The sequence below is a fragment of the Tinamus guttatus genome, unplaced genomic scaffold, assembly GCF_059628265.1.
Source record: "Tinamus guttatus ecotype Peru unplaced genomic scaffold, ASM5962826v1 Tinamus_guttatus_pri_ptg000439l, whole genome shotgun sequence".
NCBI classification, from domain to species: Eukaryota; Metazoa; Chordata; class Aves; order Tinamiformes; family Tinamidae; genus Tinamus; species Tinamus guttatus.
Window position 1 is genome coordinate 593,784 of NW_028288973.1, and position 20,407 is coordinate 614,190.

At 41.8% G+C, this 20,407-nt stretch overlaps 2 protein-coding genes across 3 annotated transcripts; one reads left to right on the plus strand and one right to left on the minus strand.

Moving 5' to 3' along the window:
* Positions 1 to 57: 57 nt before the first annotated feature.
* CBY1 (chibby 1, beta catenin antagonist) lies at positions 58 to 3,850 on the minus strand. Of its 2 annotated transcripts, none has more exons than XM_088531841.1 (5): positions 3,715 to 3,850; positions 2,531 to 2,654; positions 1,386 to 1,491; positions 1,190 to 1,305; positions 58 to 162 (listed from the first exon to the last, which is right to left on the minus strand). In XM_088531841.1, exons 2-5 carry the CDS (start codon positions 2,606 to 2,608, stop codon positions 82 to 84), a joined length of 381 nt encoding a protein of 126 aa, XP_088387967.1. In that variant the 5' UTR covers positions 2,609 to 2,654; positions 3,715 to 3,850; the 3' UTR covers positions 58 to 81. The 2 variants fall into 2 exon arrangements, with proteins under 2 accessions (XP_088387967.1, XP_088387966.1); XM_088531840.1 differs by lacking the exon at positions 3,715 to 3,850 and adding an exon at positions 3,243 to 3,290.
* FAM227A (family with sequence similarity 227 member A) lies at positions 3,837 to 17,718 on the plus strand. Its single transcript, XM_088531853.1, has 10 exons — positions 3,837 to 3,939; positions 4,365 to 4,486; positions 6,649 to 6,750; positions 7,378 to 7,482; positions 8,309 to 8,432; positions 9,409 to 9,516; positions 10,327 to 10,388; positions 12,475 to 12,574; positions 12,877 to 12,989; positions 17,482 to 17,718. The coding sequence occupies exons 1-10, from the start codon at positions 3,837 to 3,839 to the stop codon at positions 17,650 to 17,652; spliced, it is 1,110 nt and encodes a 369-aa protein (XP_088387979.1). The 3' UTR covers positions 17,653 to 17,718.
* The last annotated feature ends 2,689 nt before the right edge of the window (positions 17,719 to 20,407 follow it).

A 20,407-nucleotide genomic window follows, 5' to 3' on the forward strand; every position in this document is an offset into this window, starting at 1 on the left:
CTAGCAACCCTGCACGCAGCGCTGCACGGAGGAGACTCCAAGGCGGCTTCTCCCGGAGCCGCCTGTCCTTCTTCCCGCAAGTCACTTCCTCCTGCGGCTGTGGGTCTTCAGCTCCTCCAGCTCCTTCTCCATTAGGTGAGACTCGGCTGTGGTCTCGGAGAGCTGCAGTGTAAAGGAACAAGAGAAACGAGCTGCTGCCCCAATCTCCACCTCACGTCACGCTTGTGGGGCTCACATCAGCTCAGCGGGGGTGTGAGGTGTCCCGCACCTCCTCGCCCATGCCCTCCTGCCACAGGACGCAGGGCACGTCAGAGGTAGCTGCTTTCCCTCCGCAGAAGCACCGTGTCTCAGTGTAGCAGAACATATTGAGCCATCTGCGTCTCACAAGCTCTTTCAGTGACACCTGGGATTTCACAGCACGACCTTCCCACAGATGTCACTGAGGTTTACAGCCACAGCACCCCTGGGAGCATTTGCTCACATTTTAGTGAGAGGGAAATTGGAATTTCGCACCTCACTGAGATAGACTAGATTTTCTGCTTAGCGTAGAAAAGAACAAAAGTCAAGAAAGCATCTTTCCAGTTTTGAATCACAGAATAAAGGAGGAAAATGATAATGGAATAAATACTTGTTCAGACTGACATAAAAGTTAACTCAATAAATAACTGAGCAATGATTCTCAGTTAGCTTCTATACTTTAGGTGTGAAAAGTATGATCTCTGGGCAGGGTTAAATTTCAGTTTACACAGGGTCTGGGGGTTCTTTCACCAGAAGGTTTACAGACAGATGAAAGACCATTTGTCATGCCAAAAGGAGGGTCCCAGAGCCTTAATCTTCTGTGGCCACAGAAGGTGACTGAGATTTGGTTTCCCAAGTGGCAGGAAGGCGGCCACATACTCTGTACAGAAAGAGGAAACACAACACTCATTGAGGCTCCCATCTAATCCCGCTCCAGTCTCCACTGAAGCCAGGATCTTCTGCCGGGGGAACCTTCCCCTCCTCTTGGGGGGAAGCAGAAAAGATCAAACTTCACTCTCACAGTTATTTTGCCATTAAAGTCCTCTTACACAGTAGGATAAAGCAGCGAAGAGAGCACACCCCGCAATGAGAACTGCTACCTTTGGTGGTCCCAGAGCTTGTGGCTCAGCCATTTCCATTGCCACGGGCAGGCAGAGGCTCAGAGACTCACCATGTCCAGCAGAATATCCACTTTGAGTCGAAGAAGGTTGTTTTCTTCTTCCAGCTGCTGGTTTCGTTTGCGCAAGCGCTGCATTTCCCTGCGATCCCCAGTGAAGTTTCCTGACTCTAGAGGAGAGAGATCAAAATTAGGATTATCAGACCACACATAACTATTTTGGATGAAACCAAGAAGAGTTTCGTCCTACCTGCTACCCACTGGCCATTTTCGAACTTCAAGCTCTGGCCAGCAAGGTTCATGGTGGGGATGCCATACTCCAGGCCCAGCTCAACCTCACGGGTTGATCTATCCAGCTGCAGGGAGAAGACCCAACCCAGAGTTTTACAGAAATGCAAAGCTTTATCTCTTATCCTCTCATAATCACTTACAGCAACTGGATTTTGATGGAAGTTGCTAGTGTGACCAGCCCAGAAGTCTGAAATCCTAACTCTAGCCGTGTGCTGCTACAGTAGAGCAGCCTCTCTGTAGCCTCTCACTACCGTGCCCGAATCTCCTCTCACGCAAACATACACTCCATGTTCTGCAAGCAAACTTCATCTCTACATCGAATCCTTCCGACCTAAGGATTGAAAGTGGAATGTGTTCATTCCTTATGGTCCACTCTGTCCTCCTATTGGCACTGAAAGCTAGAAAAGGCATCACAGAACAGGTGAGGCTCGGAGGGACCTCTGGAAATCACACAGTCCGACCGCCTGCTGAAGCAGGGTTAGGCTGCCCACGATTGCATCCCATCAGGCTTTGAATATCTTAAAGGATGGAGACTTCAAAATTGCTCTGGGCAAACGGTTCTAGTTCAGCTGGTTCTAGTTTTCAGCCACCCTCACAATAAAAAAAGTCTTTTCTCATGTTCCAGTTAAATTTCCTGTGTTTCAGTTTGTGCCCATTGCTTCTCATCCTGTCTCTGGGCACCACAGAGAAGAGCCTGGTTCTGCCCTCCTTACATGCTCCGATCAGATATTTATACATATGAGTGACATCTCCACAGCTTTCTCCTCACCTGTGCTTAGAAAGGAAGGATCACCTCCCTCGACCTGCTGGAGATGCTCTCCCTGGATCTGGATTAGGACCACTAGTTACCAGGTCCAGGAGAAGCAGCTCTGGACTGTGGTGGGCTAATGCATGCTACCCTGGCAAGTGCCATCGTTATCTTGGCATCTGGTCACCAGAGATCAGAATGGATCCTGTGCCACAGGAGGAAAGGGACAGAGGTGGCAGCATCCCAGCGGAGAGTGTCTTAACAATGATTGTAACACACAAGTTCTGAGCACGAACCACCTATTCCTGGCCACTGAATACTTAACAGGGCTGCAAGCCACGGGCTCCAGAACTTACCAAGTGCAAGTTGGAGAGAGAAGCTGACTTTCGAGGTGGCGTTTTCTTCGGGCTAAAAGTGTTCCCAAAGAGAGGCATAGTGTTCTACTGCCTGAGTGCACGTGGCACTTCCGACTGCTTTACTCTATTTTCCAAACACAAAGAAAATGCGAGGATTAGGAATGTTAGGTCTCAAACGTAGCGATTACCTCTAGAATTGTCAGGATTTCATGATTCTGATATTTATAGCTTTTAGTCACTACTTCTTTAAAACCATTGCACCTTTCAAAACTGTTAGGCAACACTCATTTTTAAAGACATTGCTACAAAAGAAACTGATGGGTTCGTTCAAGAGGCAAAATGTATATCGTTACTATTTCAGCTACAGTTGTACCTAAGACAGCATCACTCCACCAGAGGCTCCTCTCTGTCAAACGGTTCTTCTAGCAAAAAAAGGTGCGAACTTTGTGAACACTTTATTTTATATATATATATATAAACACAAATTGGTGCGATTCTGCTGTTTTGCAGCTTTTCTCCTCCCCCCCCGAAAGCGGGCAGGGGGCAAAAAGGCCCGGGGACCGCCGCCATGACGGGGCAGCACCACCCCCCGCCTCGCACCTGCCGCGCCACGTGACGGCGCGAACCGTCTGCGGGGGCGGGAACGGCGCGAGGCGCTGACGTCACGCCCTCCCCTGACGTCACCCCTCCCTTCCCTCCGCGCGCCCCTCACCTGCGCCCGACGTCGCGGCGCCCCCTTCTCTCGCGCCCCCTCCCGCCTCCGGCCTCGCCTCCGCGCAGGCGCACTCCTACCCTATCCCCCCCTCCTCCCGCGTCCGAGCGGCCCGCGCGGTTCGCCCGTGGGCGGTGGGGGGGGGGGGGGGCGCACGGGACGTACCACCCATATGGGACGGGGGGACTCTATAGGTCTCGCCCCGGGAAAAAAGGCTGGGGAGCATGGTGGGAGTTACCCACCTCGCGGCACCCCTAGGCAGCGTTTCTCAAGCTCCCCCTCGGCATCTTACCCGCGGAACAAGCGGGAGCAGCGAGGGAATAGAACGCACGGACACCCCTCCCTCCCCCCGTTCCCCGCGTGGTCGCGCCAGCCCCGAGCGCGGGGGCGGCCGAGCCGGACTGTTCCATGGCGCTCCCCTTAGCCAGGAGCGGGGGGGCGCGGCCCGCGCTGCGGCGGCCCCTGCACTTACCGCCCGCGTGGGCTCGGCCGCCGCGCGCCGCGGAGCCGTTGGCGGCCGTTGCGTTGCCGTGGTGACGGCGGGGCGCGCTCCTCCCCCTCCCCGCCGCAGCGCCTGCGCCGCCCGTGACGGGGATGGAGGCGGCGGCCTCGCAGGGCGACCTGGCGGGGCTGCCGCTGTGGGAGGCGCCGCCGCTGTGGGAGGCCGCGCTGGAGGGTGCGGAGGACGCCCCGGCGGGTATCCTCAGCGGGGAGAATCTCCTTATTTGGGAACATGGAGGCGGCGTAGGGAAGTCCGGGGAGCTTGGGCTTCTGGACTCCAAGCGCTTAGGGAGTTCGGAAAAAGCAGACGCTTGTTTTTCCTCTGCTTTCCTCTGAAACAGCCTAGATGTCCCAGGCAGGCTGCAGAGCTTCCCTGCTCAGCAGAAGAGACGGGGCCAACTTTGCTTGGTTGTTTTATCTCATTTTTATTAATGAGATAGCAGGCTAATGACTTGCCTGAAAGGCACATACTAAGGAAAGCAAAAGGAGGGAGAGGGAATAAATAGAAGTGCTGAGAAGCAGAGGAGAAAATATGACAGGAGGGTCTCCAGTCTTTCCATTTGATTTATACGTTTATGCATATTTCACAACAATGTTCCTTAACGGTCTTTTCATTCTCAGAGTGCTCCATTGGCACTCTGGCTGAAGTGAACCAGAAAATTGTTCACTCAGAACAAGAATTTGAAAGCTACCACAATGCCAATCTGGTGACTACAGACAAGGAAAATCGCCAGTGCTACAGTGTATTCCAGTAGTCTAGATAACAATACAAATCTTCCTGGACATATGCTTTTAAAATAGTGGCCCAGCGTACTAGAATATATGAGCTTCTAGCCCTGTGTGTTAAAATCCGTGCACTGGAAATTAAGCATCTTTATATGAGAGGGGGTTACAGCAAAAGCCTTAAAACTAGGCAAAAACTTGCAGCTCTAAATAGAGATTTTGTGGCTTTTATCAACTTTTATATGCATATCTTGAATAGGAGGATAAAAAGATCAATGGCTAGAAATAAAATGAGAGCAAGAATCCCAGAAGATTGTGAGAATATAGAGTCATGGTTTTGAACTGGAAAAAAAAAGTAGCTAATATAAGTGCTTTTGATCGTCACAGACCACACATGACAGAGGAACCGAGCTCTTAATGCTCATTTTCATTTTTTTTTCTTACTGTTGTCAAAGGCAATGAAACATCTTGAATTTTCAAAGAGATACTCAGAGAAGAGCTCCAGACAAGAGGAGACATTCCCTGAGACACCCAAAGACAAAGGCACATATATTTCCTATAATAGATACTTCAGGGGGTTGTTACTGAGAAAATGAATGGGCATAAAGGAGCTCTGGTCAGGACATACATTGCCATGTATACAGGGATCTTAATGTTCACCTTCCTAGAGGAATCCTGTATTTATTTTCTACTGTCTACTTCCAAACTGAAATAAGCCAACAACATCTCTGTGTTCCGCATAGTCGTGTGCGTGAGTTCTCTTTGCAGGAAACAGGTTAAGTGCTGTAGTAAGTTGAACTATTTCATTTATTCAGGGTCTGGCAGTGAATCTGTGACAAAGCCAGAGGCACAGCTTGGTCACTTTGCATGTAAACCAAGAAATTTTGTTCTGTTTGTTGCTGGAAACATAATTGTCCCAATTAGTGTTGAAATATTTATTGTTTATCATATAATCTTGATGCGTTAATTTTGCTTTTTCTTTCTGGAGATGATTTGAGGGGGGAAAGAAAAAGCTGCTTACAACACTATGAGTTATCAAAATCTAGTGACATATACAACATAAGTTGACACCTGTCATAAATATTCAAATACTGTAAACAAGCTGCGTGTTAAAGTACCAGGTTAGGTCACCTTAGCAAAGATCTTTCCCATTTCTCTGTGTGGTTGTTTGTTTTTGTTTTTTTTTTCATAGTTGGAAACCGGGGTGTTCAGTGTTCCACCCACTTTTCCTTAAATACTACCCACTATATTTCAGAATAGGCACATGGCACAGCCGAATGGAGACTATGCCTTATTATTTATGATTGATCTGAATTTGCTCTCTAATATGTCCTGCTGTGTCCTCAGTATTCTCAGGCTTTTCTTTTCTCTGTAGATAAACGCAGAAGGAAAACACGTAGCTTAATGCAGAAGTACGGCCACGCTTTGCATGGGTCAGAGGTTGACGGGCTGCCTCAGGTCAGGTTCACTTCACAAGTGATTAACCTGTTTTCAAGAGGAGACAGAATCCTTCCCCCTCCTTCTGTACATGATGCATTTCTTGGGAAAAAAAAATCTGAGTCCCATTTTTTTTCTAGGAGATCTTTTGGGGACAACTGAGGTCTAAACTTTGTTTTTGGAGATGCTTTTATAAAGTGCAAGAATGCTAACCTGTATCAACTCATTGACTGCGAAGTGATCTACTTATTAGCAGTCAGATAAGATGTAATAGGTGACTAATGCATCTCTTTCCTCTCATATGCATCCTAGAGATTAAAAGTAAAAAAGAGTTAATGCTCTCTAAAAAAACAGCATTTTATGTTAATTTTACTGTCACTTACTTCACAAGTCTCATCAGAGTCTTCTTGTGGGGCACAGAGGAAAAAAAAAGATTATGTATTATCAGAACCTGTTAGAAATTTCCTTTTTGTGTCATTTCTTTCTTTCCCATCCCATCCACCCCCAAAATGCTAGAGTACTTCAGAACAGGGCACAGTGGAAACGTACCAATATCCAGGATACAATAAGGATAAACTGACACCACTGCCAAATGGGCTAGAGCTCGTAGATGTCGTGGAGAAAACAGTGCGTGCCCAGATAAATTCCTCAAGTGGAAAGGTATATTTATCACTTGGAAAAAGCCAGGCAGCCTGGTTAAAAAAGGCAGATAGTTTAAAAAAAAAAGCCTTTTTTTTTTTTCCAGTCTTTACTTCCTACAAAAACATTGTGGAATTTTCTCACTGCACCAGTCTCCCGGGCTATTCTGGTGGATAGCTTTTGGTGGCTCTTTCTCCACTTCTATCAGGTAGGTATCAAGGCAAGCTGATCTTTGCTATTTCTAGCATTGCTTTCCAGTATATTCCATTATTTTCCTGCCATGGGATAGTTTGACTTGTGATGCTACATAATGTTGAAGCACTATGATGCAACATTGTGCATGGAGCACATGGCACTGTAGAAATTCTGGAATAGATTGAAGCTGCTTTTGGCAGCTTGCAGCTCTTTAGGCTTTTTCAGTCCAAGAGCAATCCAGAATCTATAGCTTAGATGGCCTCAGAGTTGCTTTTAAATCTATAGTGTATTTCAGTTGGTTTGTTTTTCATATATATTGTAAGATTATTTTGTTCTCAGTCATAATAACAGAAATCCCAGTGACTAGAAAATTCACTAGATTCACTCTAGGCTTACTCTGATGTCAGAGAATGTTTATTTTGATCTCTGCTGCTTAAAAATTGTTACAATTACTGATGGGCTAAATTAAACCAAGTTTAAAAACTTTTTTTTGGGGGGGCATAGTGAAATTACTCCCCCGCCCAATGAATTTCTTTAACTTGAGATACTTCTTGTCTCCTTGGCACGCTGGAGTCAGCTAAGCCCCTTCTGATAAAGAAACACCTCGTTTTTCTGCAGTTGTCTCTTGTTTTCATGACAGCCAAACCCAGAGATAGAGGAACAGCTGTTTGATCGTATTGCAAAGAATTATGCTTTCCTCCTCCTTGACTATCACCAGTTCCACCACCAGGAGGCCTTCATTGAGGTGAATGTAGATAGCCAAAGAAAACAAAAAGAGCTGTATTTCAAACAATGAAATGAGATGGAGAAATCCATCGCCCCAGGGTAATCTAATACTGTAAGTTGATTTTTGCAAGAATCCTGATATCCAACTCTCAGCTGGACTGTTAACTTTTGTGCATATTGGAGCATCATGGGTGGTAGCCCTGCAGTTTGAATCTAGTGATAGCCAGGAAAGTTCGTGCCTTTGTGTTTTGAATAAGAACGCTTTTAATAAAATAATATGGTGGGAAAACACCATTTTCATTTCTAGTTGCTGACCTCTGCTCTCTCTGTCCTTCAAGAACTATGCCTTCACCTACTCTTTTAGGCAGTTATATACTTATTCCCTGGGTCTTGATTGTTTGTTTTGTTTTTCCTTCAAATTCTTTGCCTCAGACGAGGTAGTTATTGTCTCCTAAATGCTCTAAATATCTATACTAACAGTCCAATTCTTCTCTTTCTTTATGCTAATCTGATTTTCTGTAAAGAATGTAAAGAAAGAAGTTTTTTTAAAAAAAATATTGTACCTTTTTAAATTATGGGGCCTACATTAATTAAAACTTCAGGTATACCTTAATCCAAAATAAAGAATATGTAAACTTTCAGATTACATAGGTAGTAAAAGTTTTTCTGAACTAGAGAACTGGGGCACTGATAACTCTGTCAATACTCGGGCTAAGTATTCAAAGCAGCCTTTCCTTTTGTTGAAATGCAGACCTTTGTCATTCAAGAGAACAGCGTGCCTGTTCTAAGAACAGGTCTCAGCTAAAAAGTATATGGAGTTGTGATTTTCTTTACTTAACTCCTAGGCTTTCCCTTCATTGCTGAGTCAAGCCTTGTACGTTTGCTTCTGCTCTGGTTTCCCAAGATCACATTTCAATACTGATGAGTTCAAGACACAGCTTTGTAATATAATTTCAGAATGGATGGCAGGTGAGAGAAGTTTTTGTTTCTGTCCAAAAGTGCAGCTTGTGCAAGCATAGCCTCAAAATTGAGTTATTCCTTGTCTTTAAACTCCCATTCTGCCCAGAATTTGTACACATACTTTTCAGACACTTACGTTTATTTACTTGGCTATTTCTTACACATGCTAGCATGTAAAACAATATATTGTAATCCCTAATGGATTCTCTGAGCTAAACGGCAAAAAAAAGTGGGTAAGATACACTCTGTAGACAGTTTACATGCCTCTGAAGGGGCGTCTGAATCACCCTGTTACTGTCCTCACCACAGTGCCAACCTTGAAGAGTTTAGGCAAAAATACAGGCAGTTCTGCTGCTCACGTGCTCTGGGCAAAATCCCTGTCTTCCTGACAGGTGGCCTTGAAGCTTTCCTGCTGATCTGCAGGCTGAAGGTTCAGCAGGGAGAGCTTCTGTCCAGATGGATCCCACTCCCCAGCTACCTGGCTCTTCTTGCTTACTTCTGCATCTTTGATTTCATTCTTCTCATTGCCTCTCTCTCACCATCGCAGTCTTTTTCTGTTTCTGTGTTTGTGAATGACTAAGATCTCCTCTTCATGAAACTGTGAAATATTAAACTTCTGTAGTTCCTAATGACTGGATTCAAGGAGACTATACTACAGGAGGAATCACTCCATATAAACCCGTTTCTTATGTTCTGCTGTAACCTTCCACAGCTGGTAACTGCTTGAGACAAGATATCGCAGGCCTTCAGCATGAGCTACTGATATTTATAAACGGAGCACGCAGGGTCTAGCTTCTAAATCCACTTCTAACCTTATTTATGGGGTGTCTTAGAGGAATATCAACTGTGTTTTGTCTGCACACACAAATGATGCAGCATCACATGGGATAATGTGAAGCTTAGCGTGTATAGTGCACACTGATGATGTAAGATTTTTTTTTTCTCTCTCTTGTTCATTTGCTATTTCTTCTTTCTCTCCACTCAGGCACACGACCAATCCCAAGAAGTTATGCTCACTGGGACTACTCCCAGTTGGAACCGGAGAGATTCAAGATGAGCAACCTGGAGTCACCAAAAGGGAAGCACGGAAATAGTAAGGACACTGATGAAACCAGTTCTCTCTAGTTCCTCCTGAGCTAAATAGGGATTTAGTATCCATAACAGGTGGCCACTTTTCTTCCCACGATGTCCTGAGGAGAAATCTGCAGGTCTTGTTCTATGTTGGTACTCTATGCTGAGAAGGTGTGTGTGCAGGCTGCCTTTTATGGAAGGAAGAATCAGAAATATGATGAGTTACATGATGTGGTATCTACAGTAACATGAAAGTGGACTGTGTGTTTTCTAAAGTCATTTCCGGTCCTGCATATCTCACATAAGCATGTGTGCAAATGAGGTGGCTTTTCAGGAATGACGAGGATAAAAGCTAGGAATGACTAGGGTAAAAGCTCTTCAAGGATATGCAGGAGATAAGATAGTCTGTTTCTATGAGACCTGCAAAAACCAGGTGCTATAGCAGCAACTGCGCTGAACGTACCTTTTATTTACTCTTTTTTTTTTTTTCCTGTTTTAAAGCTGCATTTTCTCAGGGGTAGTGAGGAATGCAAGTGTAAGTAGCTCATTCTACTCACCAAGACACTCTGGTACCACACAGGAGTGGTCTTGGTAGTTCAGCTTCTATCACATAAGTAGCTGTATGGTGGTGTTGCATTTAAAGGGATAAGGCAGGATCTTCACTGATTCATAGGGAAAAGAGAGAACCTTGAAAATATAGATTATGAATGAAGCATCCAAAATCAAAATACCCAAGTAAAATGAGCCTTGTAAGAGAGCTGTCTCTGCATAAAGTTCCAAGTCCTAGCTTCAAAACCAATGAACTGTTTTTCATTCTTTCTGCTTTCCCCAGATTTCTTCAAAGCCAGCAGCAGTCCAAGGAAGACTAATAGGCACAGCCTACCTCAATGTAAGGTAAAAAGTATGTTCACAAAAGATGAACAACCAGCAAGCAGACATGTCACAGAAGCCAAGGCTTTAACTGGAAGTAGCTACTGCTCTTTCTCTTGTCCCTGCTACTGACCATATTCTTGTTTTGATCATTTTTTCTGTCAAATGACATGAAAAAGAAACTTTTCTTTTACCATCAGGAAGATATTCCTTAAAATTCATTAACAGTTTTCTTATTTTCCAAGTTTGATCTTACTAAATGCAATCATGTGCTCTACAAACATGTTTTGCAATTCCCTTTGTGCCTAGGGACTCCCACTCATCATAGGTCATCACTCCACAGGCAATCCTCATTGTCTATAATGTACTCTCCAAGCAAAGATATACCAGATAGCTCCTTCAGAAAAGAAGTAAGAGAAAAAAGGGTTCAGGCAAAACCACATTGAACTCTGAGATATGCACCAAGTGCTTGAATATTGTGAAGAATTTCGTGTTTAGGACATTACTGGGAAGGGAAAGAGTGCTGTCTTTAGAAATTGGTTTCCAGTGCACAAAACTAAGTGATTTATTTTGGAAATAAAAGCAGATAAAATTCTAAGTCTCTGAAGGCTTAAATTATGTCACCTCAAAAGAAATCTAAATTGTTTTAATGGGTCAGGCAAGCAGGCAAGCTTTTTTTTTTTTTTCCAATTCATTTATTTTCTGCTGAAGTAACATATTACTTCTATTTCCAGTTTAAACAACTCATAATGATAACTTGCTATCAAGGATTGTAATGGTTATGTCAAACCTTGTGCAGAACATGGCAAAACTTCCCATCTAAATTGAGTCAGGTGAGCCTGTTTTTCACAGGCTGCAAAAAATCGGTGATCTAGTCAGTAAACAATGGGCATTGCAGTTTGCAAAACAAGTCTCCTAATTTAATATTTAGTCACCTCTACAGGTAGTTATGCTTTCAAAATAATCCACAGTAAGTACTTGTTTTACAGGCCTTGGGAACTGCACTGCAGCTGCTTTAGATTAGGCTTTAATTACGAGCCTTTGAGCCTGCTGTTTTGAATTCTTGAGACCTGACTGACCTGGATGATAGGCTAATGCAAAAACATTACTGCTGTTTTGGATCCAAATTAAAAAATATCTTAGAGCATCTAATAGAAGTTCATTGTTCTTTATCAAATAAATGTTTTGTTAGTGTTTTAGGAGGAAAGAAAAAGTTGGTTGTTTTTCATGCAACGAATGGAAAAATTCTAAGCATAGAGTGCAGTTAAAGTGAGGAAGAAGGAGAAGAGTTAGAAGTATATTTGAACAAAGTAGCATGGGAAGAAAGTATGAACTGTGAAAGAAATAGTAATGGTAAATGTAGACAGAGGGTAAATTTAATGGGAGTCTAGGAACACTGAATCTGATACTGAAGCCAGTATCAGGAAAGGCACATTGGAGTGGGAAAGGAATTGGTGATCAGTAGAAAGATTCTTTTAAATTCTAGATGCTTGGAATACAAGTTGGCAAAACAGCAAGTCTTTCTTCGTAAAATCTGAAATTAGGTATATTCAAGACTTGGAAGATATTCGTCTGCTTATGAAATGGTTCAGAGAAATCTAACAAATATGTGATGTTAGAGACTTTTTGTTTTGTTTTCCAAAGATCTGCATATTGGAAGTGGGAATGTGTTTATGATGTGCTTTATTCATTTTGTTGAAGCAATTTGTAGAGTTGATACATCTTGAGAGATGCAAAATCCTAGTTTCCTTCAGTTAGATGGCTGACTGCAGCAGCAGCTGAGCATTTTATGGAACAGTTTAGTCAGTTACTTTTTACTAGTTAAAGACATTGTCCTGGTGGCATAGCTATTATCCTAACCTATAATTGCATTTTACCACCCTGAAATTTCTTCTACAATTGCAGCTGTGTGTTTTTATTCCTTTTCCTGTGATTGCACTGTGGCTTTCCTAGCACTACTGCTTCTATATTTTACCCAGGAACAGTAATGTTTCACTTGTGGATGAACTAAATTTTTTTTTCAAGCATATACATGAAAATTGAGGTATTAATCCTACCAACATGGTAAATGACTCAAACACTTTTTCTGCTTTTCTTTTTTTGTTTGAAGGAACCAAGACATGGACAGGTTTCTAGCAAGTACCAACCTCATCAAACAAGCAAAGACTTCAAGTCCAAACAAGCAAAAGTTAAAGCAGTGACTTTTCCAGGTATATGACTGGGAAGAAATGTAAAGTGTTATTTACTTTACTAGGACTTTGGAGGCTTGTTGTTCCCCAGCTCTTTTCTATACAATAATATATGCTCCCCACATGCAAAGCAGGAGGGTGTGTGTGCATATATATGGGTATATGTATGTTGATCCTAGATAGCTGGAATCCATCACAGCTGCTTGTATGATGTACATCATATGTGTGTGTGTGTAATTAGTGCAAATACTTCCTTACATATTGGATTCACCGATTTGCTAGATCGGGGCCACCATATTCCTACTGCTTTTTTCTTATTTCAGACTTGCAGACCCAAGATGCAAAGCTTGGAAAGGATCAGATGGAAAGTAGTTGGAAGGAGACTCAACATATGCTGAAAACTATGAGATTAAAAGCAGCACCTCATCCTAGAGAGGTGTGTTGTGTTTGAAGAAAGAATGGGCCAGGTTGTCATAGGCTGAGTGACTTTTTCTGAGTCGAGGCTGTGGAGTCTCCTTCTCTGGAGACCCTCCGCACCCACCTGGATGCCACCCTGTGCCACGTGCTCTAGGTGTTCCTGCTGGAGCAGGGCAGTTGGACTAGATGATCTCTAGAGGTCTCTTGCAACCTCAAACACTCTGTGATTCTGTGATTCAGCAGACAATAGCTGGTCTTGCTGCCATCCACATATTTCCTGCAATACAGAAAAAAAAATCTAAAGGGCAGTTGCTGGTATGGGAACAGTCTGGTTTTGGGCTGCTTAGTGTTGTTCTCTGTCCCTAAGCCAATAAGATCCTTCTCCTGTGCCCTGTTAAAACCTTCATCTTCCTATAAATGGGTGAGAGGACTTGGCTATTTTCTCTGGAGTGGGTCGTACAAGTGACTGTAAACAACCACCATTGTATTTGAATTATTGACAAATACTGCTTCCAGATTCCAGTGCTTTGTATAAATTTCTATTTCTATACTGAGGACAGTTTTGAAGTCTGTAGCTCTGTATGTTTTTCAACTTAGCATTTGCTTTTTAGAGACTTTAATATAGTTTTGGTGACAAAATATATACTGTAGGTTTATTTATACTGTGTCTGGAATTTCCTGTTTTTCTACTGTCTAATATGTAATTTTTTCCTGAAGCAACACCCAGAAAAACCCTTTCAGACTCCAGAGATGATTCGCAGATGCTTTTACTTTGGCTAGAGAGGATGTCTTCAAGCTCTTGGTTATTCCTTACAGAGGTGGCTGTTAACACTCACCGGTTTCTTAGCCCCATTTACTTTTGCTGCATTAGCCCCATGATAGCTGAGGAGGGGAACAGTGGCATTTTAGCTAGAAACATCTCCTGGCTGCAACTGTAACACCAAATACTATTTTGAAATAGAAGAGTTAAGAATAGTGTGTCATGCGCTCTCCTGTCACATACTCCTTTCCCTAAGAAAAGGGATCATGTGTGAAATTTGTCTCTGAATGCCTGAGCAATTCCTCTCTTGGATTGCCTGGCCATTTAAGCACCAAGTGCTGCCTTAACCACTAAGTGTGAAAAGAGTAATAGACCACAGACAACATAGGAAGAAAAACATGCAATACAGACTAGGGCTTATATAGAGTTCAGTGGGAGTTGTGTACCTGCACTGAGTTTCAGAGTCAAATAAGTATCATTTATAATCACCAATTCAGAAAAGTACCAGGAGGGGAACTGGTAAACTTTCTTCAGATACAGAGGGAATTATGGAGAAAGATAAAAATTGCAGTAAGACTGGTAAAGACATCATGATAATCCAAGGCAAGAGAAACAAACAGTAAAACATAAGGATAATCAGGTTAATAAATCACTGAAATTTGAAAATGCAAGAATGAAGAAAATTATTAGCTGGACCGTTATTGTAAATTAAGGCTCTATGGGTAGCAAACCTGAGGGAAATAATTATTTTAAAGCTGACTGAAGCTCTTTCAAGAGCTCAAAATAATTATGTGATGACGCTGTCAAAGCCTGTCTGAGTTTTCGGAAATGAAAAAGAAATCACTTGTGATCTCTTCTGGCCACTAGTCTGGCAAATACATGTAATACAAAGGGAGCAAGATTATTTTTTTTCTGAGGTTTGCACACAAACTCGCTTGCAGTAGCAGCAGGCAAAGCCAAGAGTAGAAAACTGGCCAAGGAATGAGACTGTTTGGTTCTGCAGCACGGCTGGTGTGAAACAAAAGCTGTTACCAACTGAGAGGCAGTGATAGAAAACCTTGAATTTTCAAAAGCCACAAGGTACGTAGGGACACTTTGAAAATAATGTATTTTGCAAGCAGAGGTTCTTCAAAGGTGTTTTTTTGTTTGAGTTTTGTTTTTACAAACAAATGTCTATTGGACTAGTGCTGAACCTCTTCCAAGTGTGATTTTTTTTCCCCCTTGTAAAATGCCATTCTTGCGTGTGACCAGTGAACTGTGATTTAACCTGGAAATTTAAAATGTTTCTACTGCCTGTACTTTAAATACATTATTGTTTCCGAAACTTTCCAATGAAAATACTGCGCTGAGTACAAACCACATCAGTGTACTTGATGTCATTATTCAGTCTACTTGACACCAGAGCACTTAGCTTCTGTGAGCTGGAACATATTAGAAAAAAACACATTCCATTAATTACGCTTTTTTAACTTGTAACACTGAACCCTTTATAAATGTGTGTGTGTGTGTATTCTGGTTGTAAAATTGCTTTGTTTTGCATCTATTTTAGATTATATTTCAGTTCCATTGTGTGATTAAGTTAGAGGAGCATTGGTTTTTGTTTTTGCAATGACAGTTAAGAAAATACTTGCAGTATTGCCAGCTTGTTTGTATATGCAATCAGAATTTCTTTGGTGTGAAGAATGCACACACAGTCCTGTGGTTTGCAGCATAGTAAATGCATCCATCAGGCAGTTTTCTTGTAACTCCGTTTTGGTGAGTATTGTGTTTAAATTATTTTTTTTCTATTTCACCTTTCTCCTGAAACAATACTCTGCTCTCCTCTCTCTTCCTTCCTTTTGCACCAACATATGCCACTGAAGCTAAGCAAATTCAACTTAATGTGCTCACATTCAATGCCAGGGAAGTCCCTCTGTCTTCAGGAAGGGTGAGAGTCCAACAAATGGCAAAACTCATTGAGCCCCTTGCTCAGGCAGATTTTCCCCATCTTTCTTCTCCATGTTTCTATCTGTCTAATCCCATGTCTTCATTTTTGCTCAGATGAGCAGCACAATTATTGCAAGTAATAGAAATAGAAAGCCATTTAGATAAGGGAAAGCATGAGAAATGGCCTTCTGATTTAGCCCAAGGGTCTAACTCTGAAAGGAGCAACAGGAGATGTCAGTCAGGATGATCACTTGAGCCAGGCCACGTTCCATAGTGCACTCAGACACTGCCTTAGTGTCTGACTGGCCTTGCTACTGCCTCAGTCTCTTGGATTATTCACTCATGGACTTTAACCAGGTCTGAGTACGAGCTTTAATTCAAATGCAGGCTTGTTGATTGCTTTGGATGGACTTTGAAGACTAGTGACCATTTCAGAGGAAATAAAATGGGTTAAAAAAAAAAAACAAAAGTTTGTCGTCAGACAAAAATAAATTCTAGAATGTCACAGAATCAAACCTGTCACTGAAGAATTAAAGCAGGCTGCAAGTTACCGGGAATTATCATCTTAAAAATGAGAGAAAAAAAGCTACTTTTTGAAATGTTACAGATGGAGGGGAAAAAAAAAAGTATTGGCATAGATCAGAAATAGTGCTGATAGATTTTTTTAAAGGACTAAATTTTTGCTACAGCCAGGATATATGCTTAATCCCTGTCCATCTGTCTTTGGTATTGGTTTCTCTTTGAGCTGAGACTGTTCTTGTGCTTGTTCTAGTCTGTCAGCTACCAGTGGAATCCAGAAGCGGGTGTGTCAGCCTCTAGTTAGTGAAACATGTTGTTACGCTTAAAATCCTTTTTATGGGCAAAGAGGAAGCACACCTTGTATGTAAGTAAAGCCAAGAATTTACTGTTTGATGCAGGTTCAGCTCTGCTTTTCTGTGACTGTTACTGAGTTGTTTACAGCAGGGGGGTCTCCAGTGCCAAGTCCATGTCCTGTTCACCTAGCTGTGCTCCTGCAAACTGCATCCTGGGTGTCAGCTTCTCAAGGCCTCCGCTACCGTGCCAGACCTGTAGTGCTCTTGTGTTGCATCACTGTGTTACTGCGTTCTTTGTCCTTTTAAACCTAGAAGTTAGGTCAAAGTATATTGACTTTTTTTTTTTTTTTTAATGTTTTATGCAGTGAATGATGGAAAACAGGGTAATGGCAAGGATAGCTATGCATTGAAAATGGTTCTTTCTCAAAGACCTCTGGTAAAAGATCTAGTCTCCCCAGGCAAACAAACATCTATCAGGTTTAGCTGATTCTGCTTTGAACTAGATAATCTCTTAATGTCCTTGGCAGCCCTATTTTTTCTATTATTAGTTTGTTTTTTTCTTATCTTAAAAAAATGCATTGTATATTCTGAAAAAGGAAAACCTTTCTTATCTCCTTTGTCTGCTTGATGCACTGTGTATGATGTATTGATGCATATTTCCAGAATGGCTGCAACCTGGGTTAGGTTTTGCAAAGCTTAAAAGCTGCCTTGTTTTTTTCCAGTCTGCATTTTTGTGTTTTTTTTTTTTTATCATGTCATCATTTATTATATGTGAACAATTACTTATTTCACAATAATTCTTAAAACGATCACACAGAAACTGAAGTTCATGATAAATGGACTGCTATTTCATTCTGAATTTGCATAATTGCATACTTACAGATTATTTCTTTTTTCCGACTGAGAAAGCCATTCCTGGAATCTCCAGCTTTTTCGGGCATGGGGTTGGGGGGAAGCTGGTGGGAGGGAGGAATATAATTAGTAACTTCTCCTTTGCATCTTTTCTTCTCCAGTCACATCCAGCTTGTCATGGTCCAGACTTCACTTGGCATCTCTTTAATATCAATGGACACAGCCCTCTAATTCATCATTACCTCCAGAGCCACAATGCTGAACCACGCTCTGGACAGGACATCTTGATACGCAGAAGAGAGATCTCTAAGCCTATACCATATCCTTCATGATTAATTCAAGATAAATTAGTGGTGCAAAATCTTTATTTTTAATGCAGGATTACCTGCAACAGCTGAATATTTTGTCTGGGCCTTGCCTAAAGATCTGCAGACTTGGAGAGGGACTTCACACAACCCCGCAGTGCGATCCCTCTTCCTTCCATGTAGGTCCATTTTAACCATGTAAACCTCTTATTACTCCAGTCTGGTCTGTGAAGCTTGACTGATTTCACTTTGTTATTCCCATCCTGGGACCCATTGTACATAAACAGCTTTTTCAGTTCATTTTAGTTCTGACCAAAGAGAAGGAAAACACGGGTGAGATTTCCTTCATGCAAAACTTACAGTGTCAACTCCAACATATGCAGACCTTATCCAAGAGAGTTTCAGGCGTATTCACGCAATGAATGCTGCATTCAAAGAAATATACCAGAGGCACTGCAGAGAAATTAAGGATTTCGACCAGAGGCAGCAGAAAGAGCAGCAAGAATTTCTTAGGTACAAAAAGACTGTATGGCCTCTTCCTACAGTGTTCTGATAATGTGTATTCAGTTCTGCTATCCTTCCCTCTTGCTAGAGGTAGAACCTGTTAGCTAACACCAACATTTAGAAGAGCTTTCAGATGTGGTCAAAGAGGAGATGTAATGTATGTAGTTTGTTAGGCACAATATAAATATCTCGGGGTATATCATAGCAGTATGGCCTTTTCCTGAGACTGACTTAAATGGAATCTGCTTATTACTCCCTAAGGGAGTCAAATCAGCAGATTTTGGTTGGGAAGTGATTAATTTTGACAAGGTCACTGCAGGAGGAGCTGAAGTGAGATGTTAAATACGATGCTATCTAGATTTGAAAATTTGCGTAATTTGGGGTAAAAATTAGCTAACATAACTTCCAAGCAGTGTAGTACTCTTATTCTATATATTAGTCTGATTGCTTTAGGAGATGTAAAAGAAACTTTGTGCTTGTTTATATTTGGATTGCTTTTGAAATATTTAATATTCCTTTTTTTTTGTCTCTTCCCTTCTTTCTCTTCTCACCATGCATTTTCAAATTTACAGGAAGAAAAAGAAATTACTGCAAGAAAGCAGAAAGCTGAAGAATCTGAAATAATTGCCTTCACCCAAAAGTATTCTGCAATTCTGAGATGATTTCAGGTGTGTCAGAAAAAAACATTTTTTGTCTGGAGCCAGCTTTAGATGAAATGTTATACTGTGGAAACCAGAAGACATCGTACCTCCAAAATAGATTTTAATGGGATGTTCTCCAGTGGCCAACCATCAGATTCTTCTGTTCTGATTAGGCAAGTGCCAACTTGGAAAGTCCGGAGAATAAAGCAGCTAATATATTTGATTCTAGTCCCTTTGATCCATGTAAACCTAAATTCCCCTCCCACCCCCCTTCAATCATGATTTCCCTATTATAAGAATGGATTAAAATGCCTTTTGAGGATGAAAATATGAGCTGGATATTTCATATTTTTATAGCAAGTATTGTCCTTGGGTCTTACCTGAATTGAGGCAGTCTCCGATGAAAGGAGATGCGGCTCAGCGTGATGGATCTCACTGCCAGCATCTCCACGACAGCTGGAAGTGCACAGACCACCAGCAGAACCTTTGAGAGAGAAGGGGTAAACCAGGGATGCCTTGACGCTTGGTGTTATTTTGTAATATGATGTAGTATATGCACTTATTATGTAACATCTTTTGGAAGCCTAATGATTAGTTACTGGTCACACAATATTTTGAAGATGCACCTTTCAAATTAGCACTCCAAGATCGGATATTATCTTTAATTCTACACATTCATTGACCCTCTAAGAACTATTTTATGAAGTCAAAGAATAATTGATGGAGGATTGTTTACGTAGTTATTAGTTGTTGCAGGGTGATAAAGCTATACCAGAGTGCTTACTCTGTGCATAGGCACTCTGGAATAAAAGCATCCTTTGGGAGGGATTCATATTTAGTGTGACAGTGTCTACCTAAGAGCTGTTTGGGAATAGCGCTTGCAGAATAATGTAGTTTTCAAAAGCTCTGCCAGCCTGTTCCTCTATATAGACAAAGACACCCCAAAGTAATATTTAGGCACTCACATAAATAGCTTTATTGTGCACATGAGGATTATGCTTAGGGGTTGTAGGGTTTTCGTTTGTTCTCTGATTTGACAAGTACTAAAGATACCTACATATATTGTTAATTCCCAAGGGCAGAACCAGGGGAACTTTTCAAAAGTATCTTGAAACACACTGAGATTTTGCTGCAGTCACTTCTGTCTTTTGAAAGTCCACCATAAATAAGGCCCAAAATGCTGGCATACAGACAATTCTTGTGAGCACAGAACACCTTAGCATACTGTTTATATGCAATCACCTATCAACTATGTTGCCAAAGGTAGACTCAAACAGATAAATTTCTTTTCAAATATTACATCCAAGAGATGAGAGGGCAGAGCTCTAGCTTTTATATTCCAAAACACACTTATCCATCCCTATAAAATGTCAGCTTAAGTTATGCGAATGACTCACGGTGATTTTTTTGTTTTCCCTCTCCTGTGACTTTAGGCAAGTCACTTCTCTGCCAGCTTTCAGAAATTGATATTATCTGACAGTTTTTGGCCATCCAATCTGAAAATATCTTGTTCCTTCTTTAGAAAGATGTGTATATACTGCCCTAGGAAAAATAAGAGTGAACTGTGTTACGCTGAATGCCTGCAAACCAAAGCCACTTTGGACTTTATAATTAATTCTTCATCGACTGCAAAATAA